Consider the following 22,306-nt stretch of genomic DNA (forward strand, 5'->3'; position numbering starts at 1 on the left):
AACCACCAAGATACTGGCAATGCCTCTGGCTTTTGTATAGAGTCAGCTGCCTTCTTACCAGAAATCTTTAGAGAAATATAGATGAGAGAGAAAAATTAAAAGGCAGTGATTTGATGGCCACTGTCCAGTTCCTTGTGGCCTAGTGTTTATGGTACAAAGAGTGCCTTTTTAGTTAGCATGTTTTGGCCTTACTGTCAGAAGTCTTTGCTGTAAGGGTAAAAAGCAGATGAATCACAACTACTCTTTTGCCCTAAGGATGATCCTTCTGTATTAAAGCTGAGAAATATAAATGCTTGTCTGTCTCTGCCAAGTACAGAATGAGCTTTCAATCAGTTTGAGAGTGTGATTTTTTTTTTTTTTATAATTTTTTTTTCACTTTTCAAGCCACAATAAATATACAGAAGCATTTCTACTGTCTTTCAGCTGACTTTAGTGGACAGTCTTTCAATATGTTTGGAGATCCTCTCTTGGTGGGAGTTAATCACACACCCAAGCACCACCACTTCGAGGGTCAAACAGCTGAGATGTGGCTGTAGCTGATAGCATGATGCTTTCACAAAAGTGCTAAGAAAAGTACCCTCTGTCTTGTTGCTGTTTACTGACATGTGATACTGGTTGACATCTGTTGCCCTTCTCATTTGAGGACTGTTTGCTTTACTAACTTTAACATTTCCACATTGCTGTGCTGTTGAAGTGCAGATACACAAATCTCCTTGGAGTCCCCAAGGTCCTTTTATGAGAAGCAGAGCTGCCATCATTTGATATCATCCTGCTGGCTGCCTTTTATATTGGAGTTGAGAGAAATAACTCTGTTGCTGTTAAATGTTCTTGGTGGAGCGCAATGTCTAACGCTATATGTTGTCATACATTTGATGTATTATCAGATCAGTGCGTGCTGTACAGTAGCATTTGGTTCGTTGTCAGACTAGATGATTTGTAGTCGGTTTATATCACTTGAAATTATTACAGGTAAAAACTTGTCTAAGAAAATGTCAAAGTTTGTTGTAGCAGGTCATACAGCTACTGAAATGACAGATGATTTTAGTCCATAATCATAATGCAAAATCCTCAGTTGATGTAAGTCAGTATTGCTCCAGGATTTCAGAGGAGTGACACCGGTTTACTCCAGTGCCCTGATCCAGTCGAGCACTTAGGTACATCATCAAACCTTCAAGCAGGCAAGAAGCTCAGCTGAAGATAAGCAGGACTGCCCATGTGCTGAAGTACTGTGCTGGAGCAGAGCCCGAACAGGAATCTGATACACAGTTCACTGGTAGATGACACATCTTGAAATGATAAAAGGCTATTAGAGCTCTTGCAATTCGTTCATATTATTACCCGTTCGGAAACAAGCTGTGGATGCTGTAGGTAATAGGATACAATAGATGGTGTCTTTTGTTAAGTGCTGTCCTTTTGTGGAAACTTAGCAAGCTCCATTTTAAATGTCATCCAGCGCACAAATGTTCAGATTTGGAATTTCTCAGTAACTCTTTAATGCCAAGGAAAGGCAGCTGCAGTAATTCAGTGTGCTATATTGGTGTAACAGAACTACCCATTTACGTTAGCTGAGTATTTGGCACAGAAGTACTAACACTGGGGGCGACAATCTCAGAAATCCAGTACTTAAAGGTGTGCCATATTATTTTTCTAAAAGTAGGTGGTTTAATGAAATACAGTGATGAAATTAAATAAAAGCTGGCCTTTTATTTGGTCATCGGTGGAAGGAGAAGGGGCACGGTGTGTTGAGATATCAATGTGACTTACCTGTTTATTAATTCTGTCTGAGAGTGGTGATAAAGATTTTATTACTTTTTCTTCCACATTTACGAGGATGGACTGAAAAGGTAATGAAGCCATCTCAGACGCTCAAATGATGAAACCTATCTATTTAATCCTCTGTCTTTATGCTGAAGGTGTAGCTGGCTTTGCGCACTGGCATAGCTCCATTGACTTAACCTGAATTCTCTATCTTGCACGCACATACCCGATTAACACGTTAGAAGCAACCGTATGTAGGTAAATATAATCTCTTCTGTCTGTGGGTTTAAGACATATTGTTGTGTCTTTTAGCTTTTAATAAACTGACATCAGCTGATGTTTTGTTAATCTGCAGAAGTCGAGACTCCTACTAAACCAATGGTATTCTTCTCATCTGTCAGTGAGCCCAAGACCTGGCAAGCAGGAGAAAACATGCTGCCTAGAATAGTTCAGGTTCTGCTGCTGTATATTTTTGTAACAAACCATGAAATGACCATGGTGGGGTTTGTCTGAGGAGATGTACAATTAGTTGATTTTTTTTTCAAGCATACTAAGACTAAGATCATCTTGTAGAAGAAGGTTAATAATATCACAACCTTACAGGTTTTTTAGCTTGCTGGCCCTGGCTTTTCTTGAGGAAAACCATAAATATGAGGAAACCATAAATGTGTCTTTATAGGAGAGAGATACGTACTTTAAAATATACTGTGATCCATCTCCTTTCTATTTTAAGGACAGATTTTACCCGCATATTCAGAGACAGAGCTGAAGTCATTCGGACCTTGGACTCCCCTTCTGTCCAGGCCATTTAAGCAGGGAAAAGTGTGATAGCAATATTTTACAGGAAGGATGAGTACAAAGGAGGATACTGTGGATCTGTTGTGACTGTCAGTAGCCAGTAAGGTCCCTTTCAGAGCGTGTCTTGCTTAAATGATGTTCAGGATGTCAAACAAGTTAAAGTCTCTCTGCCCTCACCTCTTCAGTAGCTGAGCAGAACAACCTTCAAGTTATGCACTGGAGAATTGGAAACTCAATCTGGCTACATTGTGAGATTAATTTTCCATCAGGGATTTGCACTCTTGCTATGTCAGCACAGGGGATCAGACTGTTCTGTGGCAAAGCACAAGCATGTAGAGTCACAGCACTAGCTGTCTGAAATGCTTGAGGTTTTTTCACAATAAATTTTTTGAAGGACAGAACGATCATTTAGTTGTGGGATTTGATGCCAGTAGTTTGTACTACTAGAACATACTTTTGTCACCCCTATATTTTAAGAAGTTTTATAACTTACATGTACTGTGTTGCCCTTTCTCCTAAAGATGCCTAGAGGGGCTTTTCTCAAAATTTGCCCTATCTGTATAGTTTAACAAGACTCTGTGTACTATCTAGGTGTTTCCAATACATTTAATTTTATTGTGGTTAACAGTAAAGATGTTTTTCTTTATTCCCTTTCATGTAACCAGGGATTTGAAATGGTAGAGGAGAGATCCTGTCACCTTTATTAGTTTTATTAGTGATAGAAGGCAGTTGCTTTTTAGCATACTGGCTTTCCTCACTCTCAGAATTGGAATCCAGTTCTCATCCTCCTTTCTAGGTTCAGCTAAGGCACAGGTTCCCGTTCCCTTGGTTTCATAGAGACTTACAACAACCGTTCCCAACCCTTGCTTGCTTTCTTGTTTTGAAGCAACTTCTCGCACCCGCTGTGCTTAAAGCATTTCTGAGACACAGTTTGATACCAGAAATTGGACAGTGACATGTAGAGAATCCATATGAAATAGCTTCATGGCTCTGTTTTGTTTTTATTGGGACAAGTGTCCATGTAATGATTAGCAAGACCATAATTGTTACTCTTGAGAGAAATCAGGCAGAAAGGCTAACCACCAAGGCACAGAAAAGCATAAGCTGCAGATTTTTGTACTAAGATACTCCTCCAGATGAGGGTTGAAAAACACTAGAAGAACACAAATAAGGAGAACCACTGTGCCTGTACCTTGCTGTGCCTTATAAGCGTGTATAAGCAGCAAAAGCGAGTTGGATTATCATTTTTCACAAGTGCAGTTTTCAGCTAAGAAATGTGTAGTACTGCTAAGGGTTGCATTCCCCTGAGCATTACTGACCTTCAGTACATAAACACATTTTGACACATGTAGGGCCTGGTTTTGTGAGCACCTGCTCAAAGTATGAGAGGGTAGATTTAGATGAGATATTAGGAAGAAATTCTTTACTGTGAGGGTGGCCAGGCGCTGGCACAGGTTGCCCAGAGTGGCTGTGGATGCCCCATCCCTGGCAGGGTTCAGGGCCAGGCTGGATGGGGCTGGGAGCAACCTGGGCTGGTGGAAGGTGTCCCCGTCAGTGGCAGCAGGGTTGGAACTACATAGTATTTAAGGTCCCTTCCAACCCAAACCCTTCTACGATTCTATGAAGGGTTTTCTGTTGCTGTTTTCTGCACAGCTTCCAGCTAGTCCTTTACCAGGTAGACATTTTAGGGAGGAGTGTGGTGTGGAAGCTCTGGTGGGAGCACATTGTTTTTGTCAAGGAAAAGTGATGTGGCAATGCGCTCCTCACTAAGCGGACTGCGGAGTGTTAGATCCAACTGTGTTACTTCTTTTGGAGCTTTGGACGTGCAGGGGATCCAGCAAGGGAAAACACCCTGGAAAATAAACCAACTTCTAATCAATATTTTTTCCTCTGAAGAGTCTTTGCATGACAAGAATATGTGGGGAGGGCTGCGCTATTGCCCAGCCCAACCTCTCCCTCCCCAAACCATGGGGTGGAGGATGACAATCTGTTGCGTTTTGAAGATCCCTTCCTTGCCCAGCCCTGTAGCTCAGAACTGAGTTAAACACCTTGAATATATCCAGCGAAATACTGAGTCCAGTAGCCTTCTGTCAGACTCCTTTTGCTTTCAAAACGTCTAGTAAGACAATTTTTGCCTAATTGTCCCAGACGAGTGTGTTCCAACCTGTTGTCATGAAATCACTCATTTCTGTTAACTTTAAGTAGTTTAGGTGCTGAATCCTATATCTGTAGAGTAGACTGAGGGAAGCAGTGTTCGAGTGTCTTACAGCAGATAAATTGGGTATGTGTTATCCTCTGGGTTGGCAGCTGGTACTTAGCTTAGGTGAAAGAGATGAGTAATGGCCCTAAAGATGCTAAGCTGTTTGAAGCCCTTCTGATAAATGGGGTCTTTTTGTGATGAGCTATTCTCACTTTCTTTGACTGGTTGGTGTAAAGGCTTTGTATACACAAGCACATTACTCATTATTTACTGGTCATGGTTGTAAGGTTGTTTAATTTTGCAATAGTCCCATCTAAGGGATGGTTCTTGCATTGCATGAAAGGCAGACTGAGCAAGCTTTCCTTTTCATTTGCTTTGTATAACTTTGCCCCTGTGGAAACATTGGATAGCCTGCACATTTGCCGTGAGATGCAAAATGCCACGCTTGTGGCTTTCTGGATGTGGAAGTTTCACTCATCCCAGAGGAGAACAAGGCATGGAAAGAGAGAAAGAAAAGCACGAGAAAGAAAATAGGTATAGTGGAAAATGGGGCTTTTCTTTTTTGGCACTAAATCCCCAATATCCCCGCCATCTCCCTCTCTCTACTCCCGCTCTCATGTTGTTTATTCTTTCTTCTTGTATTCTTGCCACTTTCTTGTTTGTGTTCCCTTTTGTTTAGTTTTTTTCACTTTTTTTCTCAACTGTTGATTCTTCTTCTCATCTCTTTTCTCTCTTCTCTTCTTCCCTTTAATTTTATTCCTTTTCTTCTGTTCTCTTTCTCTCTTTCCATACTCTTTCCATGTCTCAGTCCTTTACCTGTGTCTCACATAATAAAAAGCAAAGAGGGAGGGATGGTTTGAAGCTTGTTCAGTGTTGCATCCCCCAGGTCCACTCCCAAGGCCTGTAGGACTTCAGTAAAGGGTTGTGATGCTCTGTTCTGTGCGTACAGCGTATCCACACTGCGCTTATTGGGCTGTGCCAGTGTTCTTGGATTGGAAAAGGAAAGATTTAGGATGGCATTGATCACAATGCTAAAATAAACTGCCCTCCCTTAGCCAAAGGAATATGAGTTTGCAAATGCCAGCGTTTGATACACAAAATGAAGGACACTGGCTAAGGAAGCCAGCTGCCTGGGTTAGCTGTTCAGGATCTGAAATGGCAAGTCTTTAAAAGCAAAGAGACAGAAGAATTCATTTATATTAAAACAAACTCTGTCATGAGTCATTTGACTTCTTTTTCTCTTACATGCATAGTTTATGTCTCAGGCCTTCTAAGGCCCGAGTAACATCTGATACTCTTTAGGCTGAGCTGGCTCTAATCGGAGGAGCATCCTGCTTCCAGTTACAGTGTACCCCTTAGAACTCTATTTAATTTGAGTCTTGTGTTTACAGGCTGTAACTATTACTTATTTGTCATTTTATGGTAATAGGAAAGATTGCCTGTTATTCAGTCCTAGCCATGCTGTTGAATAGCTCTGGGTCCTCAGCAGAAGCAGAGAAAAAGTGGCCCGAGAGGGGCTTTTACTTTTTGCCTCATTGGTTTTTCTCATGCAGGTTCATTGGTGCAGGTCAGCAGGCACCAGTGGGGGCAGGTCCCTTGCCATCCTCCCAACCACTGCCTCAGTCCAACAGTATCAGCAGAGCATGGCTCTGCGGTTCTCAGGCAGCTTGCATATGACCTGCATGTGGGGTTTCTTCCCTTCTGCTTTGAAAGAGCCAACGTCAAAGTGTACACTGTCTGAAAAATCGAGCTTTGCCTTTTTTGCCCCTTTTTTTTTTTTTTTTTTTTTTGCCTTTGGTCCTTTCCTTATCCTTCGTCTCCCCCCTTTTGCTCCCAGGTTTTTGTTTAAATATTTTTACCAGGTGCTTCAGGTGCAGCCCTAGTTAATTGCAGCTAGAATGAAAGATGTGTAAATTCTTCAGGTCTTGTTCACTGCTTCTGCCAAGGCCTATACAGACCTGAAGGGGGAAAGTGAAACACAGACAAAGGTCAGAACAGCTTTGTCCCACTCTAAGGCTTACAGGGAAAGTGTTCAGCCAGCTTCCCCGGGCAAGGTAACCCTCGGGGCGCCCTGCTCGAAGTGACTGCACCTTAATTAAGCAGCATGACTCTTGTTCCCCCTAGTGGCTAATTACACAGGGTCTGTTTCACGCGAGCAATTCGTTCAGCGGCCTTTAAACTTACCTCCCTAATTCTCCTCCAATCTATGTTTCTTGCTATGTTTTGTAACTTTCTCAGTCTGTCCAAATGATGGCATTTGCCATTCTTTTGCCTGTGACTTCAGAAAGCAGGAAAGCGTACTATGGATAGATACCGCCTTACATCTGCAACACAGCAATAGGGTTTTGGGTTGGAGAGGATTGTGTATGTATTCCACCCATGCATGCAGTGTTTTTTCTGCAGCATTAGCAGTAAGGGTTAAGTAAGAAGGGCTTCTCTGTATCAGGATCCCTGTTTGTATTGTAACTCCTCAAGTATGAACAGATATGAACATTCAGAAATGTTAGACACCTCAAATCAGCAGGCTTGTTTAATGTCCTGGAGATAAGAACTGAATCGCCTGGCTTCACAGATCACACAAATACCATGTAAAATGTAGGGTAGTATTTTTTAGTGACAGAGGGGAAAAAAAGCTGCATTTGCCAATGTCGTTCTTCTTAGCCTGGTGATGGCAGACACCCTGCCATCAGCAGTACTAGTTCAAATCTGACGTAAACCGCTATAGTGTCAAATTCTTCAGAGTTTACCTCTGTATAAATAAAAGCAGAATTTTGCAATGAGAAAACAATATATGTTACCTAGCTTGAGGGTCAGAGTACATAGGTTTTATTGCCAGCTTTGCCACTGACTCTGTGACGTTGGGCAAGTTGTTTAACTTTGTTCTTCATCCAACTGATTTGTGAAGCAGACGTAGCGGTGTTTAAGTACCTCAGAGGCTGGTCTTATAGTTACATTAAAAGTGATAGAATTAAAAGTGCAAAGAAAATCTATGATGCTGCTAATGGTGTTGCTCTGGAAGATTTAAGTAAGAACGGAAATGCCGGTAGACAACTCAGTTGCACATAATTGGAATATCTTTTGGTTTCTGAACGGGAAAACAGAATCTTACTTGAGAACTGCAACCAGTTTATTATGTGTGGTAATCTTCATTGCGGTGTATATAATATGAAAGGTGGCCTAGGCAGTATGACACTACTACAACTCTAAAGGTTATATCAGTTTTTAATATTTACAGCATTCATTACTTTTAGAGGTTGTGTTATACATTGACAATGAAATGCACTTCATGTGCAGAATTCTTGTTTTTAGAAAATATTTGGGCAGGAATGGGAGACCACATCCTTTAAAACACAAATTCACTCATAGTTTGTATTGGCAGTTCCTTAGGAGCAGCAAAGGCCAATTCAAGATCAGCATTTTCATTCTCAGGCTTGTAGCCTTAGACATCTAACTCTGTAACTTAGACATTTAGCACGCAGCTGCGACACTGGGTGCTCTTTTTGCTCAAGTATGGAGCCTTCTAAGCTGCAGTTGTAGATGCTCGCTGGAGACTTCTGAAAATCAGATGTTATCCTTTTTTTAACTGCAGTGGGATCAGGATTAGCAGAAACAACAGATGCATCTTGCATTGCTGAGCATTTTTTGATTTGCATCTGAAACTGGTTTGTGACAGGTCAGTAACCCAATGAATGTAATGTAAAACACTCAGCAGGATAAGACCTCCTTGTTATAAATGTATCCTTTTTCTGGCGTGTCTGGGTTGTATTTTTTTTAATTAAGTTACTCAGTTGTAGAATGGCCTGCATTCCTTCTCTTCTGTAAAAATGAAATGACTGACAGCTTTTCAGTTGCACATGGTCCTACTGTTTGTTGGAAGAGGAGGGGGCAGGATGGGACCCGACCAAATTTTTGATGTACTATATATAGAGAAAAAAATGTTGAGCATGAGAAAACCACTTCTTATCAAGTAATTCAGTTAGATCTGATAAAGTCTGATTTTATATAGCTCTTCACAAATTATTCTAATCCCAATAACCAAGCCAGAGCAGAACAATGGGTAAGTGCATTTAGAAAAATTGTACGGTAAAATTAGGACTTTAATCAGATAAAAGTAATTCACTTTCCCTCCCCCTATTCTAGACTTGTCATAGCCAAAGAAATACCTTTGAATAAAAAACAGCTTTTTTTTTTTTTTTTTTTTTTAGATTTGCTGTATTAAGCAATTTCCAAAGTACAAAATTGCTGCTAATGGAAAAGCGAAACAAATCTGGGATCTTGAGCTAGTGGAGTATTCGTGCAAGTAATTAGCCTGTACAAAAGGAGCATTCATCTTGAAATGACAGATAAGTGCTAAGGACAGGATTGAAAACTGTAAATATGTTAGCACTTTAAGCGAGAGCACAGCTTCAGCACTTGTTAGACTCATCAGCTGCTGTAAACAATATGGATCTTTGAAATGATCTCTGCTGAGATCTCAGCACATCAGATAATGATATAGTTGTTCATTTTTGCTTCTTCTGTTTTGTTTTTTCTTTGAGAAAGTACTTTCTGCAAAGAATAGGCCTGTGCTGCTGCCAGCACACACACTTATCTTTCTCAACGAGCAGACCCGGCGAGGGCTCAGAGTCACTGTGGGGAGTAAAGAACAAGCCTGCAGAGCTGGGCTCTGCCTTTCCCGATTTATGCACGAGCGAGGAACAGTATGTGCAGCTGCAGTACAACTTTCCTCTCATGGCTGTGCCTCTACTCAAGGCTAGGAAAGGCTCTTTGAGGTCATCCAGGCTCAGTTCACAGTTAGGACACTTCTTCAAGTATGATTTTAGAAGGCAGGCTGTTCAGGTGGTGGTAGCAGTTTGTCTTGTGTAGCTTTGCAAAGGGTTAACAGTGACCAAGTTGTAACAGTGGAGGGTTTCATTTTGTGAAAACTGCATACAATAGAAATTAATTTGAAACTAATAAATCCCCTTTGCAAAGGGCACTATAAACAGCTTGCATACCACGATAACTCACAAACACTCGCTGACCTCGCTGAGGTTCTGATTGGTGACCTACAAGTGAAAAGCTCCATGAGCCGTTTGAGTCTCTGCTATTCATCTCTTCTCTCAGCTTGCTGTCTTTAAATAAAAGGACAGACCCTCAGCAGCAGGAACTGGCTCGATTCTTAGGATCAGCTGAATCGTGAAGCACAAAGTGTTTTTTCTTCAGTTGTGTCCCGCACGGGCTGGATTTCCCTCCTAAGTGTTTGATATTAATCTAGCGGTGTTATTGATTCCCATGGAATATCTGAGAAGCTGAGGTGTAGAAGGCTTGCGTGACTTGTCCAAGATTAAATTTCGGGAGCCGATGTATCTGACTGCCCTCTTACAGTCACAGAAGTTGTGCTGGGAAGAGCTGTCCCCTGTAAGCGCTTCAGGAGCAGTGGGTTAGAAATTTCTCATTAGAGTGAAGGGGCAAAGTTTGCCTGGAAATAGGAGCCACAAGGGGCAGATCACTGGGAGCTTAGAAAAAGGGAAACAGGATGGGACAGCAAAGTAAAAGTAGGAATGGTGACCCAGCTGGGTGTTGTACGGTGAGAACATCCCTCTGGAGGGATTTTGTGGTGTTCGCCTTTCCCAGAGATAAAAAGGATAGCTTATAAACAAGCTTGTCCACCCTCCCACCTAGCCAAAATTTGGAGGTGGGAAGGTGGAGGCTGTCTAGTGTCCTCTTCTCTGCAAGATTTCAGCTTTTAAGATAACCCCTGGGGCAGGATGGTGCTATATTAGATCTCAGGCTGTGAGCCAGCCAAGCTCTGCTACCACTTGATGACTCACATGCTAACTGCACTTTTAACTCTAACTGGTGTGCTTTCAGACAGAACCAGCTATTGTTTTGGGCACAGTCAATTATAAAATGTGCTCTGTTTCTATTTGCCAAATGAATACAGATGCTTTCTTAGAAGATCTCCCAAGGAAAAAGATGCCTCAGATACCTTTAAAAATTCCTGCTGGCAATGCTGGATGGCAGGTTTGATTTGCTCATTAAAAGAGGTTATGTAATAATGCTGTAATCAAAGGCTCCTTTATGGCTCTGGGGCAGGTGGGGATTAATAGCCCTTGGTTTTGCTTTTGTATGGAAAAATGTCAGGCCTGACAGCTAGAGTAGTGATGCGCCTAACTTTTGACTTTTATCGATGAGAAAAATTTCTTCCCAATGAATTTGTGTAAGTTGGTGCCTCCAGGTTTTTCTGTGCAAGAAATGTAATTGCAATGCACAGACAGTTTGTGCATAGAAAGAGGTTCCTACTTACACGGAAGTTGTAATGCTAAAGAGAACTGTATTTACCACTTCCCAGTGGTCTCCGAGAGATAGCAGCCAAACATTTTAGGAGCAAGGAGAGCAGAACAGCTGTTGGGATGTGACTGTTACAGTGTCCTCATACAAGTCTCTCTGAGGTCTGTGCCTACGGGAATTTCACAGTTCAGGTTGAGATTCTCCCTTGGTGGTGTTAGAGCACATTTAGCAACAGACTGGCTGTCCCATTGGTCAGACCAAGCTTCCCAGGTTTAGGGAATTTGTAGCGATATGTATCCAGCATTTAAAGTGCTTTTTAGGAGCAGCGCTCTTCTTGAAGGACAGTTGTAATGGCAGAACAGCAAATGAGAGCAGTAGCTTCTCATCCCTGGCTGCCTCTGATTTTCAGACCCAGAGAGGAGAGGATGCCTGGTTTTTAACAAAATGGGACAATGTCATCAGCTGATCACAGAACCGTGTCATAGAATAGTTTAAAGATCAGGTAGTCAACCCCCCCTGCGGTGAGCAGCGTGCCTTGCTTCAGCTCCCACTTAGTTGAGCCACTTGTAGCCCCTAATTTGGGAAAGAAAAATACTTTCTGAAACGATGTGTTAGGAAAGGTTACTGACTTCTTGTCTGTCGCAATCATGGCAAGGAACCATTTGCCTTCTGTCACAGTAGCTGTCCTGTACTGTGCTTCATGAGGAGAAACGGCTATGCAGTCCAGCTCTGAGTCTTAACCGATTTCTCGTTTCTTCTAGCTTTTACTCTCTGCCTGCCACACTTTGGATATCTATAAAATACCAGTTTTTCTTTTAAGTGATATTTTTTGTTGGAGATAGGATGTCTGTAAGGTTACTAGAAAGGCTTTCTTCATATTTTAGTGCAGTTTCACTCTCTGCTTTAACACCTCAACCTTCTACAGGTTTACAGTAGTGAAAGACTTTTTTTTTTAAAGGTCTCTTGTTTTTTACGAGCCCCTGTCCACTGTAATTTCCCAAATGCAGTCCAGATTGGGTAAAATGTAAGCATATTTCTGAGGAACAGGGTGGGTTTTGTTTTTTATAGTAAACCACACATCAAATTAACTAGATAAAAAATAATCCCAAATCAAAACTCACAGCAGGGATTTCCCTCATTAACCTCAGGTAGACACTGGAGAATGGCAAAGAATACATTTGAAAGGTGAGGGGAAAAGGAAATTCTCCTTCGGCAGTGTTGGACATAGGGGAGGAATAAGCAGATGGAGAAGAGTGAAATGTTGCAAATAGTTTTGTTTTCTTGATGGAGTAACCCTAAAGCAAAGTGTAGGCAGAAGCTGACAAAATCGCAGCTAGATACCCCCAAAATGGTAAAACCCAGCGAGTGGGGAAGTGGAGAGACATGTGTAGATTAATTAGATCGAAAAAATGTTTTGACAGCATAAGTGAACATATGGAAAGAATTGAGAGAACCCAGTCCAGTTCCCCATGTGTAAACGATGCCTTAGCCATAGCTCATAAAGCAAATACAGATGCAAAAAAAAAAAAAAAAAAAAAAAGGAAGAAAAAAAAAAGCCCCTTTTCTATCCCCTCCCCCCAGTAAACCCCAATCCATTGCCAGATGGCAAATAAAAGTTTGAACTCAATGACTAAATGCAAGGAAAGCTGTACGTTCAGCTTGAACGTGAAAAGAAATCAGCTGAATAAATCTGAATTTTGCACCTTAAAGGAAGTGGTGCAGTTCAACTAAATATTGTGTCAAGTACACAGCCGAGTGAGTGTCAGGATATCCTGTGTGGGTGCTTGTTCTTCAGCTTCTCTGTTGTTTTACCCTCTCCTGCCCAAAGGACGACTCCTGCTTTCTGTCCAGCTCATTTCTTTTGTTGTGCAGGTCACTGTGGAATCACACACCTGCCCTGCCTACCCCAAAGGTTTTACCACCTAAAATTGAGGGGAAAAAACTTAGGACAGATAGTGCAACAGAGGGTGAGAAGGGAGCCAGAGAAGCAAAATAACTTATTCCAGGTTTTGCGAGGAGCAGCGCTCCCAAGCTTAGTTTACTTCATCACCAGCAGTGACGAGTAGGGCTGATGTAGCTTGTAGCTGTAGTACAGTGCTCTGCATCTGGATCTGATGTCAGGATCTGCTGTTGGGATCTGCTCTCGACTCCCAGGTGAGCTTGCTTTCTGTTAAACAGCGCTACTTGTCAGCATAACATTTCCAAGTCTAAAAAGTGGGTTAAATCAATGTATTTTCATGTGGTTTATACGGACAAACCTTCTTAGTCTATTGTAACAGTGATGCTGTGTGTGGTTAACAAATGTATTCCACCTCAGGAGGGGGTGAGGGAACTGTACGGTCTGGCGTTGGTGGTGGAGTCAGGGAGCCTCCCCTCCGGTAAGGAAGCTGCCAGCTGTGGCATGGCCACCCCTGGCGTGGGGCCGGCCGGGAGGCAGAGCGGGCGCTCGGCTGTGGAAGCCACCCTGCTGGGCAGGCTGGGCAGACCTGCGCGCTGCTGTGATCGCATCTTATCAGTACCTGGGCTAGCCCTATTAAAGCTGCCTTGGGTCTTCGTACACAGGCATTGTAAAGTGGCCATACGCTTCATGAATAAGTTATACAAGCTCATGTCAGGGTAAGTGTGGCTAAACCGTGCCCCAGACTGCTTAGATGTTGCCCACAGACTGTTGATTCACAGCACCTAGTGCCAGCAATCTGTGAAACTGAAACAGGAGCTAAACACTTGGGCTCTTTCCATTGCCCGGGTAAGCTGAAACCCCTGCTAAGCTGTCAAGTTTGCATCCAAGCAGCTTTGGGCACTAAGAGGTGCCAGCAGTGGAGCCCTCACAAAGCAAACTGCTTAATTATTTGATAGTCAAAGGCAACTTGGGGGAGTGCAGAGTCAAATCAACAACAAACCAATCTATATTTAGTAGCAGTGTGGCTAGAGCTTAGACCCAAACATAGTTTCCAGCTGATAGATGATGTAGCAATCATAGCTGACCCTCATCCCATTCTAAATTTGGTCTGCGGAATAAGTAATTAATATCATCGCTAGCACAACAAGCCACCCTTTACAGCAGCTGCATTGCCACTGCTGCTCCTCTTATGGCTTTGTCTGTTGGCTGGCCGGCCTGGCTGAAGCACAAGCTCAGTGCGATGCCAAGCTACGGTGGCCACAGCCTGTCTAATACTCAGTGTAGTCACTGAAGCAGAGTAAAAGTAGGTGCTTTGGAGGTAGAAGATGTACTGTGTCCTCATCTGCACTTGTCTCTACTGTTATGTGATCTCTTTTCCATTTGTTCCTGTCTCTGACACTAAGGAGTGAAAGCCATGCTCCTGTGGTGGAGGATGGGTCAAGCGATACGTACTTGAATGAGGCATGAAGGGCCGCAGTAGGACTGAGAGCTCCGTCTGCCACCCACAGTACAAAGTCAGGGACAAACCTAGAGTTTGCCAACTGTGTACAAGCTAGACCAAACCTGGGGGAAAATAACAGGAGCAGCCTATTTCAGAGAGAGGTAACTGAAAATTAAGAGAGTAAATTACATGTCCCAGTGACCTGGGGAGTCCGTTGCAAACTTTCTGGTTCCTGATTCAGTGCTTGAACTAGAAAACTGCATTGTCTCAGTACTGAGGATCCATCCAGTTGGCCTCTGTCAACTGAAGTTGGATGGTTTAGGGGTAGAATAGTGTTGTGCTTCTTCTAAGCTACCTGCCTGATTCCCCACTACTGCTGTCACAGTCTTCAGCAGCTGCATAAAATACTCCTCTGAGATGGGCCAGCGCTGTTACTGAGTTATGGATAGTGAGATTCAAAAGGCCAGTGACTTTTTCCTGGAAGACAGACTTGAACTCAAGTCCTGAGCTGGTGTCCTGCTCGCTGGACCTCCATCCTTCCATCCTCTTCTCCCTCCTCTGTAGTCTCACTTACAGACAGAAACTCTCTCTGTCTCTCTGAGGTTTGATATGAACATAGAAATCTACGCTGGAACAGAGCAAAAGGAAAATACAAGCTTGTGTGAAATTTTCCACCTTTTCACTAAGTGAATGAAAGCCAAATTTTCACACTTTGGTCTTAGGTGTGAAATTTTTGCTCAGCTCTAATATTTATCCATAATGTGTTTAAAACTTGGCTCACTCCATTCAGAATACCACAGAGAATTGAGTTACAGATTTTGGGCTTTGTGCATGCTGCCAAGATCTGCCCCTATAACTCAAACAAATTTAAGGGGGGAAAAAAAACGACTAAAAAAATATTGTATACGGTCCATCACATGCTTTCTTCATGCAGTCATATACCACTAAAAAGTAATGTTCTGCTAGGGCTGTGTTACATAAATATATTCATGTAACTCCCCTAAGCATAGATAAGGTGAATATTGCATCTCCAGGCTATTAAGTAAGTAATCCCTAAATAAAGGCCTATAAGAAAATAGCAGCCTTGCTTACAGTTCTTAGAAAAGTTTAAAAGTATTTCTCGAACATCAGCATTTCAAGAAATCTATTTTTTCCCCTCAAATTCCAATATATCTGTGGCTGGACTTCTTAAAATGATGCTAGTTAGCATCTGCTAGTCTCAGCTTATGTGTGTGGAATAGAGATGAGTGAGAGAGAGGTTCTTCGCTGCTGAAGAGCAGGAAGAGTTATTACATATAACATTATTTACTGTTTTTGTTATGAGGACTTAGAAGTATAAAGTCAGACTGTTAGTTTGAAGGTACTTACACCTGCTGAAATCTGTAAATCAGAACAAATCTGGTGGAGAAGAATGTTCCTACATTTCAGTCTACTGTGAACGGGGTAACTTTTAAATTCTTTTCCTCTGATGCTGGATCTGTGACTGTGGAGCTGTACAAAAACACCAGAGAGGCAAGACTGGCTGGAGTGGGAGTCTGAGTAATGTCTTCAGGGTAGGGAAGGTAAATTCGTGTTTCAAAGGTCTGTGTGATTCAGGAGTTGAGACTGACCTTCCATGCATACCCTCGTGTCATTCTCCGGAATGATGTGAAGAAGCACATTTGCTTGTACAGATTTCTCACTACTTTTTGCTGTAAGAATGGCAGCATTTGATCACTTGGCTTGTATTGGCACAATGAAAATTAGTATCATTTCCTCCTTTTGCATAAGTACTAAGATGAAGCGAATGAACAACTTCAGTTTGGGGAGAAGAAGGGTAAGCCATCTTGTGCCAGCTTGTTCCGAGATTCCCGAATGAGTTATAAGTTATGATCCAAAACTGGTTTGCGGCAGAGGTATTTTTCATCCTTCATTCGTAGGCCGCTCATTCTTGGTGCAACAGAGCCACGGCTGTCACTGGACAAGCCACAGACCAGCACCAGACTTAGTTAATTAGCATTCGAGTGCCTCTCTGTGTTTTCATTTGTCTGAGGATCCTTCCCCCGAGTAGCTGGCACGCTGTTGCTATAACTGGAGCATGGTATACCCACACAGTCTGGTGAGCTTTGCTGTATGCTTTTGTGTGTGCAGGCCAAATGCTTCCAGCCACTGAAACTGTACAGTAAAGCTTTAGATGGTATGTGGTTGTTCTCACTATTAATGACTACACTAGGTAGGAGTCCAAACATTATCGAAATGAGTAAGTGGGGAGAACATAGCTGGGAAATTGCATTTGTGCTTGAATGCTTCATCCATTTAACTTTGGATACAATTTTTAAAGTACCTAAATAAAGCAGAAGCCCGAATTCTTAAGGGGACTGATGTTCCCAGCTCATTAATTTCAGTGGGATTATGTTAATTGATTTCCTTACCGAAGGCTGGCATCCCTAAATCTGGTTTCTCATTTGATATGTGCTTTTAAGGGCCTACATCCCATTACTTTTCAGTAATATCAGCCACAGGAGTCCTTGAGTCACTACTGAAAATCAGACTTAGGGATTCCTTTCCATTATTGAAAGGACGACAGCTGAAATTTCCAGCTTTTATATGCTGTGTCAAAATAGGCTTTCCCTGGGAGGTGTACTGCCTGCTGAGGCTGCCCTGGCGTCTTAAATTTACCGCTGCCCCAGATCATGCCGAAGAGCTGAATTCAGCATGGAATGAACCTGAATGCCTACTGACTTCCCCTGCTGGGTCACCCTTCCAGCAGCAAAACAGCACCTTGTTCTGAAACCGTGGTGGGCTTTGGAGAATTTTGTTCCCTGGGCCTGGGCTCCTTCTGTCCGGGGCAGGGTAACCCCGTTTGACTAACTCTTCATGGTAAGCAGAGTGTTTACTGGCTTGTATCTGTCTCAGCTTTGACACTCTAACAAAAGGTTAGAAATCATGAATGCATCCCTTTATTTCTGCTCCACAGTGCCTCTCTTTTTTTTCTGTGTAAACCCTTCACTTGCCTCTTGCCCAGCCTTTAGAAATTATGATCAAATGCGAACTTTCAGGGTTTATTTATAGCATAGCCTTTATGGAAAGAGAGAAAAGAAATGATTAAAAAGCAATTTTACAAAATATTTTGTTTTAAGAGAGAATTCGTTGTGTTCAAACCACTCTATTCATTGTACTGTCTAGACTGGCAAACAAAGAAGATAGAGCGTCATTCAAATTAAGATTGTGAAATTCTTGGTGACTGGAATTAGATTTGGATGTCAACCCTCAAACAAACTATTTCTGAACAGCAGTATTATCACTTCGCTATATTTAAGGCTTTGTTGGAGACAGAGCAGTGCACAAGGTTGATCCGATTCAGTAATGCGATTCTAATGTTCCTTTGTTTCCGATTTCATTATAAATTCATATTTTCAATGTTCTGTTCCTCTTTGCCCCCAGAAAATTGTTGAAAAGACTCTCCTCTGGGAGTATAGTTTTTGTTCAAACTAACAATGACCAAACTGACTTAAAAAAAACACCAAAACAACACACAACCAAAATGCAAATTGAGAGGGAATTAATTTAGCGTATTTTGAGCAACCTAGAATGAGTGAGTCGTTAAAAATTGCTGGGTGTATATTTTTTAACATGTCATTCCACATTACCATGGTAGTTGCTGTGAGACCTTAATGCAGTGGATTCTCAAAGACCTATGTATTTTCAGTAGATTTAAAAATACGTAAGTATTTTAGCCTATAAACTGGAAAGATTGCTTTGGCGTCTTCCTCCTTAGCTAAAGGTGGATAGTCGGGTGGACCAGCAGAAGATAAGCAGCAGCCAGGTCCTGTTTCCTAGTTTTGATCCGGCCTTGAGGGGCCGGTTTTCCTTTAGGGATCTCTCCAGCCTGCTCTGCTCCGGGCCCCCTGGGAGCAGTGGCACCCTCTGCTGCTGCCCGTGGGAGGACGGGGTCTCTGTGCCGGGGGTTTCAGGTTTGAGGAGACCTCATAGGGAGGGCTTTCATCAGCCCTTGGTTTCACCCTTTGAAGATGGCTGCTGCAAAGCACTTGGTCTGAAAGCTGGAGTGTTGCAAGTGCTGGGTGTGGGGGAGGCACGGGTGGGGAGCGAGGGGATGTGCGGGAGGGAGCCCCGGCCAGGCCCGGGGCTGCAGTGGCCAGCGGGGCAGCTGGGCCGAGCCAGGCTGCCCTCACCTTCCACACCTGGTGGAGTCAGCGCTGGTGTCTTGTCTTTTGAACCAGCCTGAGGAGACCTGGAAGTAATGAGGAACAGCATAAAAACAAAACCTGTCTGAAGATATCTCTATCTCAAAAGGCTGGCTTATTTCCCAAAGAAGCAGTAATGTGTTTTTCAGTACTGGAAGTCATAAGAGGCCGCAGAGTAAGGCAGCACACAGGTGTGTGGGGTACTTGGGGCAGAAGCGGCGCGTGTCCTGGGATAGGCGCTGTTCGAGTCCTGTTCTCTGAACGCTGCCCGGGACGGGGCAGCAGCTGGCAGGGCCTGCCTGTGCAGAGGGGGTGTATGGCAGTTGGTCCAGCTCTTTCATTTTTTTTGCACCTGAAAAAAAAAAATAATTGGCATTTGTCTGATACGTTTAGACCTTTTAGATGTCTTGGTTTTATTTTTGTTCAGTATCTCCAGGGCAATTCGAAAGGAGAGAGAAAGCAGGGAGCAGAAAGCAAGGTGACTCTTGCCGTGCGTGACAGTGCTTCGAGGGGCTTTGCCTTTGCCTTATGTTTTCTGTAAGACACACGCTATCTGGAGAGGCAGTATTGATTGTAACAGAGGGAACTGTTTTTTACTCCGAGAGGGGTTTTTTTCTGTGTGTTTGTTCATTTTTTTGGGGTAGCCTCTAAATCCAGCTGGCCATGCAAGGGAGTTGTAAAAGACAAACTATTGCAAACAGGAACAATGCTTGGGCTAGTATCACCTGTTAAAGAACAGGGAATAAAATGCCCATTTCTCTTACTGGGAAAGATACCAACCTTTCCATGCCAGTATTTTAATCTGGCTGGTGTGCAGAGTCTCTGTGCCAGCAGGCTCACATGTCCCAGGGAAAAGAACACACTATCTCACTGGAAGTGTTATTTCAAGGGTGTTTCTTGGGGAATCAAAATACAATCAACTTCTGCACATATGAAAGAGTACGGGCATGTGAGTGCACAGAAGTACTCCCTGCTGTTTTATCAGAAGCCCTAGCGGAGTAAAACCCTGACTGCACCATCACTGGCAGTGCTTTTTACTTTGGTAGAGCCACAATTTCATCCAGTATTAACCCCCTGAGGTTGACAAACGTAGAAAGTAGGTGTTTCACATTCTAGTAGCAATTCGGACTTGCAGTATAAAAGGACTTGTCAATGCTGAAGGATGAAGCAAACGTGCCGAGAACATGCCAGGTGATACGGCAGGTTCAGGCAGCCAGGCAGAGCGGGGGGCTGCCGGCTGCTCTGGCACATGGGTGGCATCCCAGGCACCTCGTGCCTAGCTGAGCAAACACCGCTGTGCATGGGAGAAAGAGTGCCTGCTGGCTGCACGGCAGCCCGCTCACATCCTGCCATTTAGGTCATGATCGCGTTTCTTTAACAGGGGAAATGGGGAACCCAGAAAGACGTACAGGCTGCTGGTCATCTTGCTTGCCCTGTCCCGGGCCAGTGAAACAGTGCTCACATTGCTCATCTTCGTTGTGCAGTTCTAGGAGATCCCTGGCTGTGAAATGCTGGATTAGTGGAAAGCAAAGATTTTACTACAGCAGGTATTACAGCCTATAAAATCATCCAACCCTTTTAAAAATCCAGCCATAGCAGTTGCCTAGATGGCTTCCAGCCGCAGCACAGGCTGACTGTTCTCCAGGGGTCATTCCGACACTCTCCTAGTGCTGTGCTTTAGGCACTGACATTAAGACAGATTTAAGGTCCTGCTTAAAAGCTATGAACAATGATACTGATTTAATCAGACACTGATTCTTGAATCCTGATCTTTTGTGTTTGATACTGTTCCATCTGAAAGCTACTGCTTTCATGCTCCTTGTGAAATAACTTCCACTGAAAATAGCCTGTGCCTGCTGCCTCCACCCTTGCCTGAGGGCTTGATCCTCTATTAATGTGATTAGTGTCTCATTCACTCATTAGTGTCTCATTCCAGCGGGCTTGCTCAGGAGAGTCCACAGAAAATCAGAATCTCGCATAGATGAGGAAAGGAGCCTATTATTCGGTCCTTTCCCTTCCACAGGTAACTGTCCCAGAGGGGCATTCTGTGAGATCCCTTTGCCTGACATTGTTTTGGCCAAAAGCAGAGCAGGATCACGGGCTGCCTCACACCTCTGTGCTGGCCTGCGCGGCTGGCTGTGGGCTCCATAGCAGAACTTTGCGAGTTACCTTTGGCTTCTTGGAGCACACCCGAGTCCTCCCTGCTGCAGCGAGTTGATAATTTAAGAATATGATTAAGGGATTTCACGTACGGTATCATTTTGTTTGAGAAATCTCCCCTCCGGGGATGCAGTGTTTTTTGGTTGGTGTAAATAATAAAAGATAAGTCTGTTCTGCCTTGGACTCCCAGAAAGAAAGAGGAACAGATTCTGGTTTACTGAGGGGTCTGCAGCACTTTGTTCTCATGACTACTATATAATGGGATTGAACATATTTTATGCCATCTGGCCTGTTCAGCCGAAACAAAATACATCAGTAATGTTCCGATTGGTTTTGAAACATCTTGTTCTTGTCAAAAAGTATTTTAAATCAAAACAGGCTTTTCCAGTTTGTGTTTTGTCTTTTACTAGGAAGCCATGGCAAAAATGGGGAAAATCGGGAGAGTCGTGCAGCCTAACCACGAGCATCAAAGGTAATCCCGGCCTCGGCGAGCCCCGCGGGCGGCCGGTGTCCGCGGCCCGCCCGGGCTGGCAGGGATTACACGGGCACCCGACGGCGGGGGAGGCCCGGCCGTGCCCCCGCCTTGCCTCGGCGCCGCGCCAGGCCCCCCCGGAGCTGCCCCCCCCCCCCGGAGCTGCCCCCCGGAGCGGCCTCCCCGGAGCGGCGGCGGGTCCCCGGCGGCGCGGCCATCCCCGCGTCCCGCCCGGCGCGCTGCGGGGCCCGCTGCGGAGGCGCTCCCGCCCGGCGCACGGGCACCCCCTGCCGGCGGCCGGCGGCACTGCCCGCCCTCGGGCCCGGGCGCTGCGCGGCTGCGGGGAGCCCGGCGGCCGTGCGGGGCAGGAGGGCGCGAAGCCCCCGTGCCTCCCCGCCGGAGGGAGAGCCCTCTGAGCTCCAGAGCTGGCGGGAGGGGAAACGCAAGGTGTCCTTGTACCGGGAAATGGCAGCTGTGGGGGGAGCCCTGCTCCGGCAGCCTGCCGGCAGGACTCTGCTCCTTGTGCGAGCTGGGGTTAGGGAAGAGTCGGAGCGGCTCTGATGCTAAATGAAGGAAGTAAACATATCTGTTACAGGGGATTTAAATCCTAAAAGCTCAGGCTTTGCTGAAATTAACTTTCTTACACAGATTTTATGACAAGAAATACGAAGTGTTTCTGAAACTTGTGGAACATCAGAGAGAGTATCACTCCATCATGAACAGCTTCTGATCTGGAGTCATAATTGGGGAACAGCAGGGATAACAAATCTCTTGCGATGAGGGTAATTCTACTGTCCATGGTGAAAATATGCTTTTATCATTTAAGGTCTACATTTTAATTTTTAATGACAAATAAAATGCACTCACTTCACTGCGGAGCACTGAGTATTTTCTGTCGGCAATCGCTGCACCCCGGGGCCAAGGAATAACCATTTGCTCCGGTCAGAAGACAAGACGGCCAGCTGCCGGTACCCCAGGGGCTGTATTTAGACTGGCCACAAGCAGGAGCAGCACAAGGGACAACGGACATGACTCAAGGGACTTGAATCGCTGCCCTTTGCCATGCTTTTCACAGGTAACTACACCTGGCATCACGCATGGTCTTTTTTATTTTAGTGTC

At 44.1% G+C, this 22,306-nt stretch overlaps 1 protein-coding gene across 19 annotated transcripts in view; it reads left to right on the forward strand.

Annotated features, from left to right (window-relative positions):
- The window catches only part of FGGY (FGGY carbohydrate kinase domain containing), a 325,601-nt gene extending 303,544 nt beyond the window's left edge, over nucleotides 1–22,057 (forward strand). For 18 of the 19 annotated variants that reach the window (XM_055725212.1, XM_055725203.1, XM_055725210.1 and 15 more), the window contains 2 exons: nucleotides 21,125–21,186; nucleotides 21,835–22,057. In XM_055725212.1, coding sequence (XP_055581187.1) covers nucleotides 21,125–21,186; nucleotides 21,835–21,916 — 144 coding nt within the window. In that variant the 3' untranslated portion in view covers nucleotides 21,917–22,057. The remainder of the gene's footprint in view (nucleotides 1–21,124; nucleotides 21,187–21,834) is intronic. The other variant, XR_008734814.1, reaches the window with a different exon arrangement.
- Nucleotides 22,058–22,306: the final 249 nt, after the last annotated feature.

The sequence above is a fragment of the Falco cherrug genome, chromosome 12 (assembly GCF_023634085.1).
Source record: "Falco cherrug isolate bFalChe1 chromosome 12, bFalChe1.pri, whole genome shotgun sequence".
Taxonomy (NCBI): domain Eukaryota; kingdom Metazoa; phylum Chordata; class Aves; order Falconiformes; family Falconidae; genus Falco; species Falco cherrug.